This window comes from Martes martes, assembly GCF_963455335.1.
Source record: "Martes martes genome assembly, chromosome: 10".
NCBI lineage: Eukaryota > Metazoa > Chordata > Mammalia > Carnivora > Mustelidae > Martes > Martes martes.
Window position 1 is genome coordinate 111135699 of NC_137898.1, and position 22957 is coordinate 111158655.

The 22957-nt window shown below is 36.8% G+C and overlaps 1 protein-coding gene across 2 annotated transcripts in view; it reads left to right on the forward strand.

The window, feature by feature from the left end:
* Positions 1–22957, forward strand: part of CWF19L2 (CWF19 like cell cycle control factor 2) — a 134473-nt gene that overhangs the window by 29978 nt on the left and 81538 nt on the right. For both annotated transcript variants that reach the window (XM_080815180.1, XM_080815181.1), the window contains exon 8: positions 9587–10236. In XM_080815180.1, coding sequence (XP_080671306.1) covers positions 9587–10236 — 650 coding nt within the window. The remainder of the gene's footprint in view (positions 1–9586; positions 10237–22957) is intronic.

The window sequence follows — 22957 nt, forward strand, 5'->3', positions numbered from 1 at the left end:
TACAATTTAAGTATGTGTGTTTAATGTAAAAATAACATTTTTTCATTGTGAGAAAATTTGAATAATGCAGGAAATCCTCTGTGGCACACCTCTTGAGATAAGCACTGTTGGAATTTTGATATATTTCAGAGTTTTTGTTTATTCCAGAGATGTTATATTCCAGAGTTTTCCAATATCCAGAGTTTTTCAACATAACAGGTTTTTTAAAAATATATTTTTTATAATATATTATTTTGTAACATATATATTTCATATATAAAAATGTTTTATAACATATATTTAAATATATACACACACACCCCCACACATACATGCACACACTTTTAAAACAATGGAACCATGATATTTTACATGACACTTTAGAACCAGCTCCCCCATTTACCATGTATGAATAATCTTTGTATTCTAGTAGTTAGTAAAGACCTTTTTCTTTTTAATTTCTAAAAAAAAAGCAGGTTTAGAAAGTAAGATTTCAAAAATACGGGCAGGCAAAAAAAAAGCGAGAGAGAAAAATCATTCTTTTTTTTAAAGAGAATGTGTTAAGTTTTAATGTATATAGTTTCCCAGATTTTTTTGTTTGTTACATACTTTTAAAATAAATAATTTTATAAAGGTAGACTCATAGAATACATTCTGCTTTTTTCACTTACTAATCTAGGCATAGTTGGAAGTCGGTGAATATATACATTTTAATGACCTCTTAGTATTTTAATATGTATTTGTGTAGATTCACTGCGTATTTATTTTTTAATTGTCAGTGGAGGGACATTTATGTTTTTTCCCCCTGTTAAATAGTGCTGTACTGATAATCTCTGTTCAGTGCATTTTGCATACTTACCAGGTTTTTTCTTTTAAAGATTTTATTTATTTGTTTATTTATTTGAGAGAGAGTGAGAGAGAACATGAGAGGGGAGAAGGTCAGAGAGAAGCAGACTCCCCACAGAGCTGGGAGCCTGATGTGGGACTCCCGGATCATGACCTGAGCCGAAGGCAGTGGCTTAACCAACTGAGCCGCCGGATGCCCAGGTGTTTTTCTTAAGATGAATTACTAAAAACAAAATTGTTACTTTAAAGGATATAGACACTTGAAGTGAAATATATATTGCTGGATTTCTCTACAGAAAGTTTAGCAAATGGGGCGCCTGGGTGGCTCAGTGGGTTAAAGCCTCTGCCTTCGGCTCAGGTCACGATCCCAGGGTCCTGGGATCAATTCCCACATCGGGCTCTCTGCTCAGCAGCGAGCCTGCTTCCCTTCCTCTCTCTCTGCCTGCCTGCGATATCTGTCTGTCAAATTAAATAAAATCTTTAAAAAAAAATAAAAAAGAAAGTTTAGCAAATTATATTTTCATTAAAATGACTCTTCTATCACATGGTTTTCAACAGTAGGATTATCATTCCTTATAGTCTGCTACTGTGTTTGATAAACAGATTTTTTTCATTGCTTTTTATACATTTGTTTTCTAGTGAATTGATATTTTTTTCATATATTTTTGGCCATTTATATATATATATATATATTTAAGATTTTATTTATTTATTTGACAGATAGAGATCACAAGTAGGCACAGAGGCAGGCAGAGAGAGAGGGGGAAGCAGGCTCCCTGCTGAGCAGAGAGCCCGATGCGGGACTCGATCCCAGGACCCTGAGATCATGACCTGAGCTGAAGGCAGAGGCTTTAACCCACTGAGCCACCCAGGCGCCCCATGGCCATTTATATTTTTAAGTGAACTGATTGTTGGCAGTATTTCCCATTTTTCTTTTGGGACATTGGTTTCTTTAAGATCTTTTAATAAGTCTGTTCACATTTTTCTCTTAGTTTTGCATTTTTCCTTTTTTTCATTTTTTCTTTGTTTTCCTTTCCACATTTTTCATTTTTCCTTTGTGTATATTTGCTATGGGTAAGTTTTGAATATTGTTAACTAACAAAGTCCATCAGGTTTTCCTTTCATAACTTACTATTCTTCCTGTAGTTCATTGAAAAAACCTTCTTCACCCCAAAATCATAACAATGTATGTCTGTATTTACTTTGAGTACTGGTTCAGTTTTATTTTTATGCATATCTTTAATCTTCCTGGAATTTATATTTGTGTATGTTGAGAATAGGCTTCTAACTTTTCTAAAGACTTCACATAGTTGTTTATAGTATATTGACTAAATTAATCTTTTCCCACTGATTTGAAATGACACATTTATTATAAAATAAGTCTGGTTCTTCGACTCTCAGATCTGTTTCATTGATTTTTCTGTTGTTTTGTGGAATCAGTGTAGTACTCTTACAATTAATGTAGTTTTCAGTAACTCTTGCAGATAGTAGGTAAGTAGTGAACACCTACTATGTGGCAGGGTAAGTCTTTTTTTTTTTTTGTCACTAAAAAATTAGCTTTTCATTTTTACATTTCTTTGTTGTTAAATTTAGAATCATTTTGTCAAGTTCAGGCTCAGCAGAAACAAACATTTTCCCAAAATTCATCATAAATTACAGATCTTTTTTGGAATTTTGATTTAAATTTAACTAAATATATTGGTAAATCAGGTATGATTAATATCTTTATAATGTTGAGTCATCTCATCCTAAAATATTGGATATTTCTCTATTCAAGTTTAATTTATGCTTTTCAGTAAATTTCTCTGTGTAGTTGTTATGCGTGGGTCCTTAAGGTTTAAAAAAATTTTCTTCCATTTGTGTATTGAATCTTTTTTCCTTTATGTTCTTGGGCTTTCTGTTGGTGCTAAAATGCCCATTTTCTAAACTCATGTCATTAAATCTAATTTTTTCAATTGGGTCATCTGGAAGATAGTTATATACAAATGATGATTACTTTTGCTTTTTTGCCCTCAGTATTATAATATTAGATCTTATTTGTCCTCTTGAAATAGAATCTTAGAACCTTGATAAAAGCACCGGAAGCTAGTTTTCTTGTTTTTCCATTTAAAATGCTGTCAGTGCATTTCAGATGAAGATTATCATCTTTAGCAAGTATTCTTCCATTCAGAGTTTAGTCAGGGGTTCTCTCTTGTTTGTTTGCTTTTATTTTTAAATTAGAAATGTAGTAACTTTTTTGATCCTTTGAGGTGATTTGATTTTTTTCTTTTACTTGTTTTTTTTTTTTTTAAGATTTTATTTATTTATTTGACAGACAGAGATCACAAGTAGGCAGAGAGGCTGGCAGAGAGAGAGGGGAAGCAGGCTCCCTGCTGAGCAGAGAGCCTGATGCGGGGCTCCATCCCAGGACCCTGAGATCATGACCTGAGCTGAAGGCAGAGGCTTAACCCACTGAGCCACCCAGGCGCCCCTTTCTTTTACTTGTTAATGAGGTGATTGTGTTAACTCATTTCTTAGTGTTGGACCATTCTTGAATTCTTTGAATGACTCCTATTTGATCATAGTATTTCCTTTAATATGCTACCAGATAAACTTTGTTAATATTTTATTTTGAATTTATATCTTCATTTGTATATGTGTATGGCCTTTGGTTTTCCTTTTATGTTATTTTTATTAAATTTTGATAGTAGAGGTTATTATACGTTTATTATATGAATTGTGAAATTTGATATAGTTTTTTAATATTTTAGAATAGTTAGAAATCACAGAATGAGGCATTTTGAGATAGTCTTTAAAAACGTTGGCTGTGTAGTCTTTAGTCCTGAATTTCAGTATAAGTTTTGTTACTCTTTTGCTGTGCTTTTTTCCCCCATTATGAAAACATGATTTCATATCAGCCTCATAGGATTGTTGTGAACGTTAATGAAAATCTGAATGCCTTTCATGTGCCAGACCCTGTTGAAGTGCTTCATGTATGATTAATTCTTTTACTACCCCAGCAGTACTATTATTCTTGTTTTGTAAATGTGGAAACTGAGGCACACACGGGCTGACTACCTTCACCATGATTAGATAGTCAGTAGATTCAAACCTAGGTGTAGTCTCCTGGAACCCATTTAAATGATGTAAAGTAGGGGTGCCTGGGTGGCTCAGTCGTTAAGCATCTGCCTTTGGCTCAGGTCATGCTCCCAGGGTCCTGGGTTTGAGCCCCATATCAGGCTTCCTGCTCGGCAGGAGGCCTGCTTCTCCCTCTCCAACTGCTCCTGCTTGTGTTCCCTCTCTCGCTGTGTGTCTCTCTCTGTCAAATAAATAAATAAAATCTTTACAAAAAATGATGTAAAGGAAGTAATGTAATATAATGAGTGTTAGACAAATTGTGGTCATTGCTGTTTTTGTTGTTTATATTTTATTGAATTATTTTTGAATATTTTATTTTATTGAATCTAAGAAGCCACTAAGTGTAGACATGCCACTGTTTCATGTCTCAATAAGAAGGAAAAGCAGTGCCTTTGAGGCAGTGCCTTCATTAGGAAAATATCCCCTCCCCACCATCATTTCTGTTCTATTCATGTTGTTACTCAATTTAAGAAGCATTAAAATCTATATTTTTAAATAATTAAAAAATTGTAATGTTATGGATTATCTCTGCCTAGGCTAAGATAATAACTTCAGTGTGTTTTGATCCCCCCATCTCACCTCTCAGATTTTGTTGAAATAATTTGAACAAAAATTTTAAAGTTTTCCTTTAATTTCCAGTTAGTTAACATACAGTGTAATATTAGTTTCAAGTTACAATAGAGTGATTCAGCACTTGCAACATCACCTGGTGCTCATACAACAAGCGTGCTCCTTCATCCCCATCACCTGTGTCCCCCATTCCCCCCGCACACATCCTCTCTGGTCACCATCAATGTATTCTCTGTAGTTAAGAGTCTGTTTCTTGTTTTGCCTCTCTCTATCTCTGTTTTCCTTCCTTTGCTCATTTGTTTTGTTTCTTAAATTCCACTATGAGTGAAATCATATGGTATTTGTCTTTCTCTGACTGATCTGTTTCACTTCATAATACTGTCTAGCTCCATTCATGTCATTGCAAATGGCAGGATTTCATTCTTTTTGATGGCCGAGTAATATTCCAAACACACACACACACACACACACACACACACACACACACACACACACATTTATTTCCCTGGTGGTGAGTGGTATTGAGCATCTTTCATGTGTCTGTTGGCCATCTATATATCTTTTTTGGAAAAATGTCTATTCATGTCTTCTGCCTAAAGTCCTATTGGACTATCCATTTTTTGGGTGTTGTGTTTAATAAGTTCTTTATATATTTTAGATACTAACTCTTTATCACATATGTCATTTGTAGATAACTTCTTCCATTCCATAGGTTGCCTTTTAGTTTTGTTGAATGTTTCCTTTGTTGTGCAAATGCTTTTTATTTTGGTTGTAGTCCCAATAGTTTGTTTTTGCTTTTGTTTCCCTTGCCTCAGAAGAGATATCTAGAAAGAAGTACTGCAGCCAGTGTCAAAAAAATTACTGCCTATGGTCTCTTCTAGGATTTTTATGGTGTTAGGTATTTAATCCATTTTGAATTTATTTTTGTGTATGGTGTAAGAAGATGGTCCAGTTTTATTCTTCTGCATGTGGCTGTCCAATTTTCCCAACACTGTTTGTTGAAAAGAATTCTTTTCCCATTGGATATTCATTCCCGTTTTGTTGAAAATTAATTGACCGTATAAGTGTGGGTTCATTTCTGGGTTTTCTGTTCTATTTCATTGATCCATTATGCCTGTTTTTGTGTTAGCACCATACTGTCTTGATGACTGCAGCTTTTTAATATAATTTGAAGTCCAGAATTATGATGCCTCCAGTTTTCTTTGGCTATTTGGGATCTCTTGTGGTTCCATACAAATTTTAGGATTGTTTGTTCTAGCTCTGTGAAAAATGCTGTTGGTATTTTGATAGGGATTGCATTTAATGTGTAAATTGTGTTGGGTAGTATAGACATTTTAATAGTATGTGTTCTTCCAATCCATGAACATGGAATGTCTTTCCATTTCTTTGTGTTGTCTTCAATTTCTTTCATTAGTGTTTTAAAGTTTATAGAGTACAGGTCTTTTCATCTCTTTGGTTAGGTTTATCCATAGGTATCTTATTGATTTTTGTGCTATTGTGAAAGGGATTGATTCCTTAATTTCTCTTTCAGCTGCTTCATTAATGGTGTATAGAAATGCAGCAGATTTCTGTGCACTGATTTGTATCCTGCAACTTTTCCGAACTCATTTATCAGTTTTAGCAGTTTTGTTGTTCTTTTGGTCTTTCTGGTTTTCTAGATAATGGTATCATGTCCTCTGCAAATAGGGAAATTTTTATTTCTTCCTTGCTGATTTGGATACCTTTTATTTCTTTTTCTTGTCTGACTGCTGTGGCTAAGAGTTCCAGTATTATGTTGAATAAAAGTGGTGAGAGTGGACATCTTTTTCTTGCTCCTGGCTATAGAGGAAAAGCTCTCAGGTTTTCCCCATGTAGGATGATATTAGTTGTGGGTTTTTCATATATGGCCTTTATTATGTTGAGGTTTGTCCCTTCCAATCCTGCTTTTTGAGGGTTTTTCTTATGAATGGATGTTGTACTTGGTCATGCGTTTTCTGCCTTTACTGGAATGATCATATGGCTCTTATCCTTTCTTTTATTAATATGGTGTATCCTGTTGATTGATTTGTGAATATTGAACCACCCTTGCAACACAGGATTAAATTCTACTTGATTGATGAAATGGTTTTTTTAAATGTATGGTTGGATTCGGTTTGTTGGGGTTTTGTTTTGTTTGTTTGTTTTTGAGAATTTTTGCATCTGTGTTCATCAGGGATATTGGCCTGTATATTCTCTTTTAGTTATGTCTTTATCTGGTTTGGGTATTCGGAATGTGGCCTAACAGAATGAATTTGGAAGTTTTCCTTCTTTTTCTATTTCTGTTTTTTTGGAATAGTTTAAGAAGAATAGGTATTAAGTTTTCCTTAAATGTTTGGTAGAATTTGTTCGTGAAGCCATCTTTTGATTATTGATTCAATTTCTTTGCTGGTTATCCCATCTGTTCAAGTTTTCTATCTCTTCCTATTTCAGTTTTGGTTTATGTTTCTAGGAATTTATCCATTTCTACCAGGTTGTCCAGTTTATTGGCATATAGTTTTTCATAATACTCTTTTACGATTATTTGTCTTTCTGTGATGTTAGTTGTTATTTCTCCTATCTTATTTGTGATTTTATTTATTTGGATCCTTTCTCTTTTCTTTTTGTTAAGTTTGGCTAGAGATTTATCAATTTTATTAATTTTTTCAAAGAACCAGCCCCTGGTTTCATTGATCTGTTCTGGGTTTTTTTGTTTTGTTTTGTTTTGTTTGTTTCTACATCATTTATACCTGCTCTAATCTTTATTATTTTCTTCCTTTTGCTGGTTTTGTTGTTGTTGTTGTACTTTTTCTAGCTCCTTTAGGTTGTTTACTTGAGATTTTTCTTGCATTTTCAGGTATTGCTATTGCTATTATATACTTCCCTCTTAAGACTGCTTTTGCTGTATCCCGAAGATTTTGGACCACTGTGTTTACATTTTCACTTGCTTCCTTAAATTAAATAATTTGAAATTTTAATTCCAGTTTATAGTCCATTTTAAAAATATACATCTTATTCTTGACAGTTCTCAGCTACAAGAACAATTATTTAGACTTAACTATTACATTTACCATTTGGTTTTTAGTGTTCCTTCCTTTTTTCAACCATCTGTGCCCTGTGGTTTGGCTTAATGATCCTGAGTGATTTCCCCTGCACCTATTTAGTAAATGTTTGCTTTCGGATTCCTTGTATTTTTGAACATGACTTTCTTTTGTCCTTGCCAGGTAAGGATAGTTTGTGAATTGAATTCTGTATAGAATTATTGCCTTGTCTTTTTCTTTCATAATTTGATCTTTACTCCATTATCTTATAGCTTATAGTGTTTAGTATTAGAGATAAAGAATTGATAACAGTTTTACTTTTTTTTTTTTTTTTGGAAGAGGGCAAAAGTGGAGGGGAGGGGCAGAGGGAGAGAGAAGTGTAGGCACTGAATGCGGACTCTGACATGGGGCTCAATCTCATGATCTCAATCTCAGATCATGCCCTGAGCTGAAATCAAAAGTCAGATGCTCAAATGACTGAGCCACCCAGGTGTCCCAACAGTTTTACGTTTACTTCGTAGGTAATGTGTTATTTGCCTACTTCCATCTGTTTACATCTCATACTTACTACCGCCTTCTCTGATTTAATATTTGTGAAGTATGAATTTTGAGATTCAAGAATTAGGTGTTTTGTTTTTTTTTTTTGTAAAGATTTATTTTAGAGAGTGAGTGAGAGAGTACATGCACAAGAATGGGGGGGGGGCGGGCAGAAGGAGAGAATTTTCAAGCAGACTCTACCATGAGCACAGAGACTCGCTTGGGGCTTGATGTCACAACCCATGAGATTGTGACCTGAGCAGAAACCAAGAGTCCAAAACCAAGAGCTTAACTGATTGAGCCACCTGGGCACCCTAGGAATTAGAATTTTTTATTTTTGAGTCTTAATATGCTTCATTTTCTCCCCTCTCCTAAGGCTACCAGATGATACCTAGAAAATTAGCTGGACAAATTTTCTTATATTATTATTACTATCATTATTTTATTAATGCTTGCTTCTTTCTTTGCTCTTTCTTTCTGGTAATATTCACATGTGCATGTTAGACTGTGTAGAATTAATTGTCCTTATGTCTTTTTTTTTCTTATTACATTTACTTACCATCTTTTGCTAAGTGGAGAGAATTCCCAGGCTAGTGTTGAATCAATTAGTATTGGATTCAATACGTTCTGTTCTTCTCTTCACTATATCTGCATGGTTTGGACACATAGTTTTCATTTACAGGTTTTTCTTGTTCTTGAACTCTTGTTTTTCATGAGAGTCTATTATGTTTTAGCGTATGTTGTAGCAGCCTCTTGAATGACAGTAGGAATTAATTTTTTAGAAATGATGTCTTCACTGTTTTCTGTATTATATTTTGTTTTAGTGCTGGGCATTTGGGTTAGTGGATTTTCTTTGACTTACCAGATATTTTTCATTATTTGGCAATTTTTTGTTGATTAATCACATTTTTTAAAGCATTTATTTTAGGGTAGTATATTTAGTTTGCTAGGACTGCCATAACAAAGTTTCATAGGCTAGGTGGCTTAAACCACAGAAATCTATTTTCTCACAGTCCAGGAGAATTGAAGTCCAAGATCAATGTTTGATTTCTTCTGGGGCCTCTCTTTATGACTTGTAAATGGCTGCCTTCTAGATGTGTCTCTCATGTGGATTTTCTCCTTGTGTGCTTATCTATTCTGTGTCTTTGTATTTCCAAATTTCTTCTTCTTTTAAGGATATCCATCAGATTGAATTAGGACCCAACGGAACTTTTAACTTAATCACATCTTTCAAGTGCCTGTCTCTAAATGCTCTGAGTACTAGGGGTTAGTACTCCGTCATGTTCTGAGTACTAGGGGTTAAGACTTGAACGTACAAATCCGGAGCAGGCACAGTTAAGCCCTTATCAGTTATGACGATTGTATGGGTCTTTTCTCTCCTTTGTTGGGTTTTTCTTTATTGTGCCACATGACAGTATATCATGGTACAGTGGCATATGGGGGTACAAGTCATTGAACCTTTTAAAATTTTATATATCTTGTTTAATTTCTCTCCTTTGTAGTCAATGGAAATATTTCAGTCGAAATTAAAAGAAGCTGAAAAAACTGCATCCACAAAAGAAGATTGTAAACGAGAACGGTGGAGGAAACCAACATACTCCGATAAAGCACAAAGTAGTCAAGAAACTCGAAAATCAGACTTGGTAAAATATAATAAAAATTTAAGGGATAGATATAGTTCAACAGATATTACAAACAACACCAGTAGAGGTAAGTCTAGTGGTGGTGAAAAAGATAATAGGTTTGAAACCTGTAGAAGACAATCCAATCCAAGGCAAAATGAAGAGTTTTCTTCTCTGCAAAATTTGAAACCTAAATTTTTAAGACCCTCTGATGATGAAGAACTCTCATTTCATAGCAAGGGCAGAAATTTTGAACCTAGTTCTTCTTCAGCACTAGTTGCTCAGGATTCTGTGCGTCGTGGTTTTCAAAAACCCACGGACAGTTGTGAAGAAAGTTCTTCATCATGGAGCCAGTCGGACGGAAGAGCAGGAGACAGGAAATGTTCATATGCAAGATCATTAGAAACTAAGGCTGATGTGGACTGTGGGCACATTTCAGAAGATATGAGAGAAAAATCACCAGATGAAAGCCTGAGAGATGACTCTGTGAAGAAAGAGCATCTATGGGACACGAAGTCTCCATTTGCCAGGTATTTTGTCATTTGTTTTTTAAACTGATGAATGAATAGTAAATTGCAAAGGATTCAAAGAAATGAGCTGTATTTGCAGAGTATCAGCTATTAAGTTGATATGAGTTATGTTCTTCTGTTTCTTAAGTTTTGTGGAAGAGATAAAATATGCACATTTAACAAATCAGTAGCTTTGTTTTATGGGTTGCATTGCATTTCACAGTTTTATTTAACAAATGGAAGAAGTGTTTGGTAGCTGTATTAGCTCAAAATTTGTTGCCTTTTTGCAGTCTAAAAAATGGAGTTCATAATCCCTTTAAATGGATATGCTACAGGAAGTATTTTGGTAGACTGTATTACTGCTACCATATTGCTTTCAGAGGAAATTGCTCCATTGTTAAGTGTAATCTTAATTGTAAATATTGCATGCCGAGCGGAGGTCTGGGAGATTGAAGGAAAATATGCTGCCATAGCGCACGTATAAAGCGAATAGGATATATGAAGGATCCTGCGGGGGGGGTGGGGGGGACCACGAATTATGGTGACTCTTTTTCAGAGAAAGAAATAATCCCCTTTGACAGTTGACAGGTTTTAAAGATGTTAGCATTTTAAAAGGAAGATATGGATAGGGTAATGGTTGTATCTGTGGTAATTAGGAAAATAGGTGACATTGATTGGTGTTATCTTGAACTTGTTCATCTTACCTACAGGCTGGGTCAGTAGAACAGGAGGTTGAGTGGGATCAAACGTAGGAAAAATTGATTTAGCTATGGAGCTGGTCTTTTTTTTTTTTTTTTTTTTATGGAGCTGGTCTTACTGGAGATAGCCATGAATGGAAAATAAGAGTCCAAAGGATAATGATCAGCTTATACTAGAATGATCATCAAAATATGTTTAAAAATACCACCAAATGAATGGGACACTAAAGGAAGAGGTTTTAGGAAATAATGAATTCAGTAGTGGCAGTAATAGATATCAGCATTGTAGTTTGGGGTCATGAGTCTGGTAAATTATTTCTGTTAACAGTTGCGTCTGAAGCTGTGGATTATAAAGCACCGTGTATAGCTTTCAGCGGCAGGAAGCTGGCAAAACCTGCACCGAGTGATGGGAGCTCCACTCACATGGGCTCTGGTTCAAGTCAGGGCTTTGTTCCCAGGAAACCAAAGGAGAGATCTAGTTGTGTTGACTGGATAAACACGACAGGGATTAGAGAATGTCTAAGACTGTTTACATATGTAATTGCCCAGGCTTTACTCCAGGTATTCCGAAAGGTAGACTATTTCTTGTCCTCGCCTGTTGGTAGGATGAGACTCTTAATTTCCTTTATTGTCAGGGTTGCCCCAACATTTGGGCACTCTGCACGTCTTGACTTCCGTGACTGCAGCTGTATGTGAAACAGTCTTACAGTCAGTATTTCATCTAGTTCCGTATTTGTAGGTCGGATTTAAGTTGTAAGTTTCCTGTAGAGCTACTATAATATAGGCACTCACTAGAAGATATATATAGATATATATATATATATATATATTTTAAAGACTTATTTATTTTTAGAGATAGAATGCAAGTTGGGAGAGGGACACTGGGAGAGAGAGAATCCCAAACGAACTCCCCGTTGAGCACAGAGCCTGATGTAGGGCTCCATTATGACCCTGAGATCATGACCTGAGCCGAAATCAAGAGTTGGATGCTTAACTGTCGGAGATACCCAGACATCCCGGAAGGCAGTGTTTTTGTTAGGTGTGTTATTTTGATGTTTCGCATGGTGAGAAGCTTTCCATGAATTCCATGATTGCCTGGAGAAGGAAAGACAGAAAAATTCCTCCGCCTGTGTGAGTGTTGTGAAGTGAGAGACCAAGGAGGGATGTTGAAGAACGCCTATTTTCAGGGACTGGAAGGAGTCAGTGAAGGATTGTGAGAAGCTGTTAGTTTGTGGGAACATTATCCTAGGTATATGCTGAATTCTTTATAAAATGCTAGAATTCTAGGGAGCTTTGAACTAGTGAATTTTAGAAGTAGGGGGAAAAATCATAGAACTGCTTTTAGAACTAGAAGAAAGTAGTGTGAGTCCTGCATTTTCCAGATGAGGAAACTGAAGCACTTGAGGTTGTACACTGCGGAGTGTTATGGTACATATTTACCAGATTTAGCAAATAAAGGGAAGCATGTCCCTTGCAGTATTTGCACAGAATTACACTAAAAAATTTTTTTTATTTACCTGAAATTCAAATTTGACTGGGTGCCATGTTTTTAATCTGGCAATTATATGTAACACTTAGCCATTTTCTGGAATTGTGACGTTTTACAAGAGATAATGCATATAATTATATATAAAAAACGTAATTAGATATTTAAGTTTTATAGCTTCACAATGTATATATTATTCTGAGTCTTCTTCCCCCCCCCATCAGTATATCTTAAAGATCTTTTTATATCAGCTTTTATGTATATACTTTTTAAAGGCTCTTTAATATTCTGCTAAAAATGTAGGATAGAAGTTAGTGTTTCTCCTTGGTCTCCTGTTGATGGACTTAGGTTGTTTCTAATCTGTCCTGCTTTCAGTAATGCTGCAGTGAATAGTCATGTAATGTGTGTCTGTGCACACTGATTAAATCTAGCTGCAAAATAATTTCCAAGTAGTAGAATTTTATATATATATTTTGTTATATTAATCAGTTTACTCTCTTACCAGTCAAATGACTTTTCTTTTCCTTGCCAACAGCATTATTGAACTTTTTAATCTTTGTTGGGTACATACTTCAGAAACAGAGGTGTTCCTTGATTTGCATTTCTTTAAATGTGGGTGAAGTTTGGCATATTACTATAACCTTATTTTTATTTTATTTTTGCTAACTAGTTATTTCTTGTGGTTACTTTTTCATTTCTCTATGAGAGCTCTTTATAGTTTTCATGAAATACATAGTGTTTTCATCACTGTTAGAGTTGCATTTTCTTCTTGTTTCACTTTTTCATCCTTCCTTTCATTCATTCTTACTGTCATCAGATACGTCATTCTTTTCCTTTGTCCTGTTTACGCCCTGCAGTTATCTTAAGTAGGCAGAAAACATCCTGTAGAAATGGTCCATGTGCTCAAGATCTTTAAACTTATTATTCTTAGAAATAAAATGTCTTTGTATATAATTTTGTTTGTTGGAAAATATATCAGCTATGTCTTTTCAAGATTTTGAAACCTAGAATAGTTTGCAATATGAACAAAAAGTAGTGTGATGTTCTTAATTTAGATTTTAAAAAGTTGATATCAGGAATTAACCTGTCTTATATACTATTTTAGCCTTTGGATATTATTCTTGGCAGAGTTTGCTGTGGTAGCCCAGAAGGACAGGAGAAGGATGGCAGGTTCTGAAGGTTTTGAATATAAGGCTGGGATCCTTGGATGGGGAGAAAATTTGAGAACAAGTGGTAAGAAATGAGTAATTAAAGGGAGGAGATCTGGGGCGCCTGGGTGGCTCAGTGGGTTAAAGCCTCTGCCTTCAGCTCAGGTCATGATCCCAGGACCCTGGGATCGAGCCCCGCATCGGGTTCTCTGCTCCACAGAGAGCCTGCTTCCTCCTCTCTCTGCCTGCCTCCTGCCTACTTGTGATCTCTCTCTCTCTCTCTCTGTCAAATAAATAAATAAAATCTTAAAAAAAAGAAAAAAAAAAAAGGGAGGAGATCTGTGAACACTGCCAGCAGGCAAAGAATAATTGCAATATCCTCAGGTTTCTGAAATGTTATCGGGGTGCGGCTTCTTTAATTACCTCTTCCTCAACAGTTTTCAGCCGGAGTTGGGTGTGTGCTGTAAAGAGAAGATATTTTAATGGGAAAATGGATTTGGTTTTTAGAAATTAATTATGAAGAGGACTTCTGAAATTTACCAGTAATCCTGGAAAATGAGAAATACTTGTGCTTTTTTCTTTTTATAGGATAATTGCAGATGTCATGGCTATGTTTCTTTCAGAGTATTTGCACATCGTTGTAAATGCTTAGAGAAAGTAAGAAGGAGTCTATTACCGGCTGTTTGCTGCTAGTCAGTGTCTCTGCTGTGGTATTAACAAGATGAAATCATATGTTCTTTGTGTTCACTTCGTTCTTTGTGTGCCCCATGACTCATATGAATGTCTTTATCTGATACTTATTACTGTTCTGCGAAGTGTGTTGGAGATATTAGTGTCAGAGATGTTTGGAATTCTTGTATATCATCTAATTCATCCTCATCTACTTTTTATCTACTAATAAACGATTTAATTCCTGTTAGAAGATGCACCCCCCCAAAAGATGTAGGAGTACAAATTTCATGACAATGAAAGTTGCTGCTTTTAAAGGTCTCTTGGGATTCCAGTTACCTTCTTAAAACTTGTAAGCTTTGGTTGGAGTTTGGCATACCTTCGTTAGCCTCTTGATTGAATCTTTAAGCTTGCATACTGAGAGTGATGGGAAGAGTAAAGTTCTCCAAAAAAGGGAAGAGTCAGGTAAAATGACAAAGTTGTGCCTTTGGATAGAAATAGTAGAGGTTTTGGCAATTTAATTAAGAATATTATCATTGAAAAAGAGGATTTATTAGCCAGATTTCATAGACTAAGTTATGATTGGGGGTCATATGATGGTAGAGATGGAAAGTGTGAGAGAGACGTGTTAAGTGAAGGACCTTCTTTCTCTCCCTTTTTTTTTCTTTTAAGGTGCAGACACTTGAATATGTTTATATGTTCATGGAAAAGAGTATTGATGTTAGAAGAGAGATGATAGATGGCATAATTGAGCAAGATCCCAAGATTACAGTGGATGAATGTAGGATCCAGTGTCCTCCTACAAATAGAAGGATTAGCCTGGGGTGGAAGTGTTAGGAGGAAGGTGTGGCTGTAGATTGTGAGTGACAGGAGAAAATTACAGAAATTCCTGACAACTTAGGTCAGTGTTTCTCAGCATATCATTCCCATAATATTGGTGTTCTTTTTAGTCTGGCATGATAAGAAGTCATGAACCAAAGGAGTGAATGAAAGTGGAAGAGAGGAGTAGCTTGAGTTGGCTTCCATGGCTCAGTGATGAAACTTTTAATTCTGTGGTCCCTTGAAAGGATTTGGTTGCTTTACTATGCACAATCCCTAGATTCTTTCTTTTTTTTAAATTTTAAAAAATTTTGGGGCGCCTGGGTGGCTCGGTGGGTTAAGCCTCTGCCTTCGGCTCAGGTCATGATCTCTGCTTAGCGGGGAGCCTGCTTCCCCCTCTCTCTCTCTGCCTGCCTCTCTGCCTACTTGTGATCTCTGTCTGTCAAATAAATAAATAAAATCTTAAAAAAAATTTTTTAAAAAATATTTTTATTAACATATAATGTATTATTTGCCCTAGGGGTACGGGTCTGAATCATCAGGCTTACACATTTCACAGCACTCACCATAGCACACACCCTCCCCAATGCCCATAACCCAACCACCCTATCCCTATCCCCCACCTCCGCAGCAACCCTCAGTTTGTTTTTTGAGATTAAGAGTCTCTTGTGGTTTGTCTCCCTCCTGATCCCATCTTGTTTCACTTTTTCCTTCCCTAACCCCTACAATACCCTGCTCTGCCTCTCAATTTCCTCATATCAGAGAGATCATATGATAATTGTCTTTCTCTGATTGACTTATTTCGCTCAGTATAATACCCTCTAGTTCCATCCACGTCGTTGCAAATGGCAAGATATCATTTCTTTTGATGGCTGCATAGTATTCCATTATCTATCTATCTAGATAGATAGATATACACGTACACACATACACACACATATATATACATATATATATGCACACACACATACACACACATATACATGTATATACCACATCTTCTTTACCCATTCATCTTTTGATGGACATCTTTCCATAGTTTGGCTATTGTGGACATTGCTGCTATAAACATTCGGGTGCACGCATCCTTTCTGATGACTACATTTGCGTCTTTAGGGTAAATACCCAGTAGTACGATTGCTGTCATAGAGTAGCTCTATTTTCAACTTTTTGAGGAACCTCCGTGTTGTTTTCCAGAGCGGCTGCACCAGCTTGCATTCCCACCAACAGTGTAGGAGGAGTCTCCTTTCTCTGCATCCTTGCCAAAATCTGTCTTTTCCTGACTTGTTAATTTTAGCCATTCTGACTGGTGTGAGGTGGTATCTCATTGTGGTTTTGATTTATATTTCCCTGATGCCGAGTGATGTGGAGCACTTTTTCATGTGTCTGTTGGCCATCTGGATGTCTTCTTTGCAGAAATGTCTGTTCATGTCATCTGCCCATTTCTTGATTGGATTATTTGTTCTTTGGGTGTTGAGTTTGATAAATTCGTTATAGATTTTGGATACTAGCCCTTTATCTGGCATGTCATTTGCAAATATCTTTTCCCATTCTGTCAGTTGTCTTTTGGTTTTGTCTTTTGTCTGTTTCCTTTGCTGTACAAAAGTTTTCGATCTTGATGAAGTCCTAGTAGTTCATTTTTGCCCTTGCTTCCCTTGCCTTTGGTGATGTGTCTAGGAAAAAGTTGCTGTGGCTGAGGTCAGAGAGATTGTTGCCAGTGTTCTCCTCAAGGATTTTGATGGATTCCTGTCTCACATTGAGGTCTTTCATCCATTTGGAGTCTATTTTTATATGTGGTGTAGGGAAATGGTCCAGTTTCATTTTTCTGCATGTGGCTGTCCAATTTTTCCAATACCATTTGTTGAAGAGACTGTCTTTTTTCTATAGGACATTCTTTCCTGCTTTGTCGAAGATTAGTTGACCATAGAGTTGAGGGTCTATTTCTGGGCTCTCTATTCTGTTCCAGTGATCTATGTGTCTGTTTTTGTGCCAGTAGCATACTGTCTTGATGATTACAGCTTTGTAATTGAGCTTGAAGTCTGGAATTGTGATGCCAACAACTTTGGCTTTCTTTTTCAACATTCCTCTGGCTATTCAGGGTCTTTTCTAGTTTTATATAAATTTTAGGATTATTTGTTCCATTTATTTGATGTATGGTATTTTGATAGGGATTGCATTAAATGTGTAGATTGATTTAGGTAGCATAGATGTTTTCACATATTTGTTCTTCCAATTCATGAGCATGGCACGTTTTCCATTTCTTTGTGTCTTCTTCAATTTCTTTCATGAATACTTTATAGTTTTCTGGGTACAGATTCTTTGCCTCTTTGGTTAGATTTATTCCTAGGTATCTTATGGTTTTGCATGCAGTTGTAAATTGGATTGAATCCTTAAATTCTCTTTCTTCTGTCTTGTTTTGGTGTATAGAAATGCAACTGATTTCTGTGCATTGATTTTATATCTTCACACTTTACTGAATTCCTGTATGAGTTCTAGCAGTTTTGGAGTGGAGTCTTTCGGGTTTTTCACATAAAGTATCATCATCTGCAAAGAGTGAGAGTTTGACTTCTTTGCCAATTCAGATACCTTTAATTTCTTTTTGTTGTCTGATTGCCGAGGCCAGGACTTCTAGTATTACGTTGAATAGCAGTGGTGATAGTGGACATCCCTGCCGTGTTCCTGACCTTAGGGGAAAAGCTCTCAGTTTTTCCTCATTGAGAATGATATTCACTGTGGGTTTTCATAGATAGCTCTGACGATATTGAGGCATGCACCCTCTATCCCTACACTTTGAAGGGTTTTGATCAAGAATGGATGCTATACTTTGTCAAATACTTTTTCAGCATCTTTTGAGAGTATCATATGGTTCTTATTCTTTCTTTTATTAATGTATTGTATCACATTAATTGATTTGTGGATGTTGAACCAACCTTGCAGCCCAGGAATAAATCCCACTTCATCATGGTGAATAATCCTTTTAATGTACTGTTGGATCCTATTGGCTAGTATTTTGGTGAACATTTTCACATCCATGTTCATCAAGGATATTGATGAAGATCTGTAATTCTCCTTTTTGATGGGGTTTCTGTCTGGTTTTGGGATCAAGGTAATGCTGGCCTCATAAAATGAATTTGGAAGTTTTCCTTCCATTTCTGTTGTTTGGAATAGTTTCAGGAGAATGGGTATTAATTCTTCTTTAAATGTTTGGTAGAATTCGCCCTGGAAGCTGTCTGGCTCTGGGCTCTTGTTTGTTGGGAGATTTTTGATGACTGCTTCAATTTCCTTACTGGTTATGGGTCTGTTCAGGGTTTCTTTTCCTTCCTGGTTCACTTTTGGTAGTTTATACATTCTAGGAATGCATCCATTTCTTCCAGATTGTCAAATTTGCTGGTGTATGGTTGCTCATAATACGTTCTTATAATTGTATTTCTGTGGTGTCGGTTGTGATCTCTCCCCTTTCATTCATGATTTTAGTAATTTGGATCCTTTCTCTTTTCTTTTTGGTAAGTCTGGCTAGTGGTTTATCAATCTTAATTCTTTCAAAGAACCAGCTCCTAGTTTTGTTGATTTGTTCTACTGTTTTGGTTTCTATTTCATTGATTTCTGCTCTGATTGTTATATTTCTGTTCTCCTGCTTGGTTTAGGGTTTCTTTGCAGTTCTTTCTTCAGCTCCTTTAGGTGTAGGATTAGGTTGTGTACCTGAGACCTTTCTTGTTTCTTGAGAAAGGCTTGTATCGCTATATAGTTCCCTCTCAGGACTGCCTTTGCTTGTCCCACGGATTTTTGAACAGTTGTGTTTTCATTTGTTTCCATGAATTTTTTCAATTCTTCTTTAATTTCCTGGTTGACCCATCCATTCTTCAGTAGAGTGCTCTTTAGCCTCCATGTATTTGAGTTCTTTCCAGCTTTCCTCTTGTGATTGAGTTCTAGCTTCAGAGCATTGTAGTCTGAAAATATGCAGGGAATGATCCCAGTCTTTTGGTACCAGTTGAGACCTGATTTCTGACCCAGGATGTAATCTATTCTGTAGAACGTTTCATGTGCACTAGAGAAGAATGTGTATTCTGTTGCTTTGGGGTGGAATGTTCTGAATATATCTGTGATGTCCATCTGGTCCAGTGTGTCATTTAAGGCCTTTATTTCCTTGTTGATCTTTTGCTTAGATGATCTGTCCATTTCAGTGAGGGGGTGTTAAAGTCCCCGACTATTATTGTATTGTTGTCGATGTGTTTCTTTGATTTTGTTATTAATTGGTTTATATAATTGGCTGCTCCCATGTTAGGGGCGTAGATATTTAAAATTGTTAGATCCTCTTGTTGGACCCTTTAAGTATGATATAGTGTCCTTCCTTATCTCTTATAGTCTTTGGCTTAAAATCTAATTTATCTTGTATAAGGATTGCCACCCTAGCTTTCTTTTGATATTCATTAGCGTGGTAAATTGTTTTCCACCCCCTCACTTTAAATCTGGAGGTGTCTTTGGGTTTAAAATGAGTTTCTTACAGACAGCATATTGATGGGTCTTGTTTTTTTTAATCCATTCTGATACCCTGTGTCTTTGATAGGGGCAATTAGTCCATTTACATTGAGGGTAACTATTGAAAGATATGAATTTAGTGCCATTGTATTGCTTGTAAGGTGACTGTTACTGTATATTGTCTCTGTTCCTTTCTGGTCTACTACTTTTAGGCTCTCTCTTTGCTGAGAGGACCCCTTTCAATATTTTCTGAGGGTTTGGTTTGGTGTTTGCAAATTCTTTTAATTTTTGTTTGTCCTGGAATCTTTTGATCTCTCCTTCTATTTTCAATGACAGCCTAGTTGGATATAGTACTCTTGGCTGCATATTTTTGTTGTTTAGTGCTCTGAATATATCATGCCAGTCCTTTTCTGGCCTGTCAGGTCTCTGTGGATAAGTCTGCTGCCAATCTAATATTTCTACCATTATATGTTACAGACCTCTTGTCCCAAGCTGCTTTCAGGATTTTCTCTTTGTCACTAAGACTTGTAAGTTTTACTATTAGATGACAGGATGTGGACCTATTTTTACTGATTTTTGAGGGGGTTCTCTGTGCTTCCTGGATTTTGATGCTTGTTCCCTTTGCCATATTAGGGAAATTTTCTACTATAATTCACTCCAGTGTACCTTCTGCCCCCCTCTCTCTCTTTCTTCTTCTTCTGGAATCCCAATTATTCTAATATTTTTTCATTTTATGGTATCACTTATCTCTCAGAATTCTCCTCTCATGGTCCAGAGTTGTATGTCTGTCTTTTGCAGCTTTTTTATTCTCCATCATTTGGTTTTCTGTATCATTAATTCTCTCTTCTGCCTCATTTATCCTAGCATAATACCAGTGTCCATAATGATTAGATCACTAGCTGTCAGTACTGCCTCTGTTCTTTTTGGGGGGTGAGTTTTCCACCTTGTCATTTTATCCAAATAAGAATATACGAATGAGAGAATAAAATACTAAAAGTGTGGCAAAGACCCCAGAAAAATATATGCTAACCAAATCAGAAGAGACCCGGGTGGGGGGGTGGGAGAGAAGGAGGGTGGGAAGGAAATGGGGAAAAAATAAGATTAAAAAAAATAATATATCTATATCTATATCTATATCTATATCTATCTATCTATCTATCTTAGACTGGTGAATAGAACAGAGCCACCCACTTGATTTTACATGTATTCTGGTGTCTTAGAAGAAACTATCTCCCAAAATTTAAAAAGAAGTAAAACATATATATACACACAAATAAGGGTAAACACAATGAAGGGATGGAATATGACTATAAAGATGAAAATTAAGAAAGATTCTAAAATAGGAATTGATAATATAAGTTGGTTGGAAAAAGGAAAGGAATAATAAAAGAGAATGTGATCAGGCTGGAGACTAGAACAAAGCCATGTGCTAGATTTAGAATACATTTTGATCTATTAGAAGAAATTGTATCCCAAAGTTTTAAAGAAAGAAACCTATACGAAAAATATTTTGTATACAGAAATTTTTTGTATACAAAAAATAAGGTTAAATACAATGAAGGGATAAAATATGACTCTAACAATGAAAATTTAAATTGATTTTTTAAAAAAAGGTATTGATAAGATAAAATAGTTAAAAATTTTTAAAAGAGGAAAGAGGAAAAGTTAAAAAATAGAATAAGAAAAAGATAAAATTGAAAAAATTTAATTTTGTAAGACTCAAGGATCATGGGAAAAAAGCCGTGAATTTTATGTGTTGCTTTCCCCAGCTCTGGAGTTCAGCTGTTCTCATTTATTGGTGAGCTTGGTCTTGGCTGGATATTCTTGCTGATCTCCTGAAGGAGGGGCCTGTTGCCGTGATTCTCACATGTCTTTGCCCGAGGCGGAACTGCACCGCCCTTGCCAGGGGCCGGGCTAAGCAATCTGTTGAGGTTTGCGCTTGATAGCTTTTGTTCCCTGAGCACTTTCCGTAGAGCTCTGGAGGCTGGGAATGAAAGTGGCGGCTGCCCAGTCCCTGGCCTGGAGGAGCCAAGAGCTCAGGGCCCACTCCTGAGTGCGCCCTCAGAGAAAAGCCGTCAGTCCCTCCCGTCTCCCTGGTCTCCGGCGCGCTCCGAGCTCACCCGGCCTGTGACCGAGCATTTCTGTCTCTGGCGCACGGCTTCATTTGGAGTGTCCAAACCCAGCAGATTCCTGCCGAGCACTCTCATGCCTCTCCTCCCATAGGAGGAAGGGGCAGGTGTCTCTCTGGATCTGCCACTTGTGGGGTCCCTGCTCGAAGAGTAGTGGTCCGATTGTGCCTTGGATCACAGTTTAAGGTAACCCTGAGCTGAGAGCCCCCTCCTCAGCTCTGTCTGCAGCGGCTTCCCAGCTCCGATCCCTGGCAGCTCTGCCACACTCAGACACTGCTGGTTTTTCTGTGACCCTGTGGGTCCTGAGACCACACTGTCCCCTCGAGGGCTCCAACCCCGCTTAGCCTCTGGAGTGATGTCCCTCAGTGGAGCAGACTTCTGTAAGTTCTGATTTTGTGCTCTGCTACTCCGCCGCTTGCTGGGAGCCGGCCCCTCCCCCCACGGTCTGTCTTCTTGTTGCTTTGGATTCACTTCTCCACACCACCTTCCAGAAGGTGGTCGATTTTCTGTTCCTAGAATTGCTGCTCTTCTTCTCTTTGATCTCCTGGTGACTTGTAGGTGTTCAGAATGGTTTGTTAACTATCTGGCTGAACTCCTGGGACCTGATGATATTTCAGTCTCCTACTCCTCTGCCATCTTGCTTCCTTCTCTCTCTCTCTCTATCTCTCTTTATAAAGTTTATTTATCTAAGTAATCTTTATACCCATTGTGGGGCTTGAACTCATGACCCTGAGATCTAAAGTTGCATACTCCTCCACCTGAGCCAGCAGAGCACCCATCTTTCTTTTCTTGAAAAGATTTCACCATTGGATTTTGAGCATATTGAATTGAGTACTCATTGGCCGGTTCTTCTCTGACCTAGTAATTGGCTCTTAGAGGTAAAAGGAACTAAACATTATTGAGCACCAGGTTATGTGTTGTGTTTGGAATTTTATTCTCTTACTGCAATTACTATAATTTTTTTTTAAAGATTTTATTTATTTATTCGACAGAGAGAGATTACAAGTAGTCAGAGAGGCAGGCAGAGAGAGGAGGAAGCAGGCTCCCCGCTGAGCAGAGAGCCCGATGCGGGGCTCGATCCCAGGACCCTGAGACCATGACCTGAGCCGAAGGCAGAGGCTTTAACCCACTGAGCCACCCAGGCGCCCCTGCAATTACTATAATTTTATACACTATCACATTTAATCCTAATAATGTGAGGGTAGTTATTTTTTAATTCAATTAGCTATCATGTATTATGGACTTAGTTTCAGATGTGGTGTTCAATGATTCATCAGTTGCATGTAACACCCAGTGCTCATCACATCACTTGCCTTC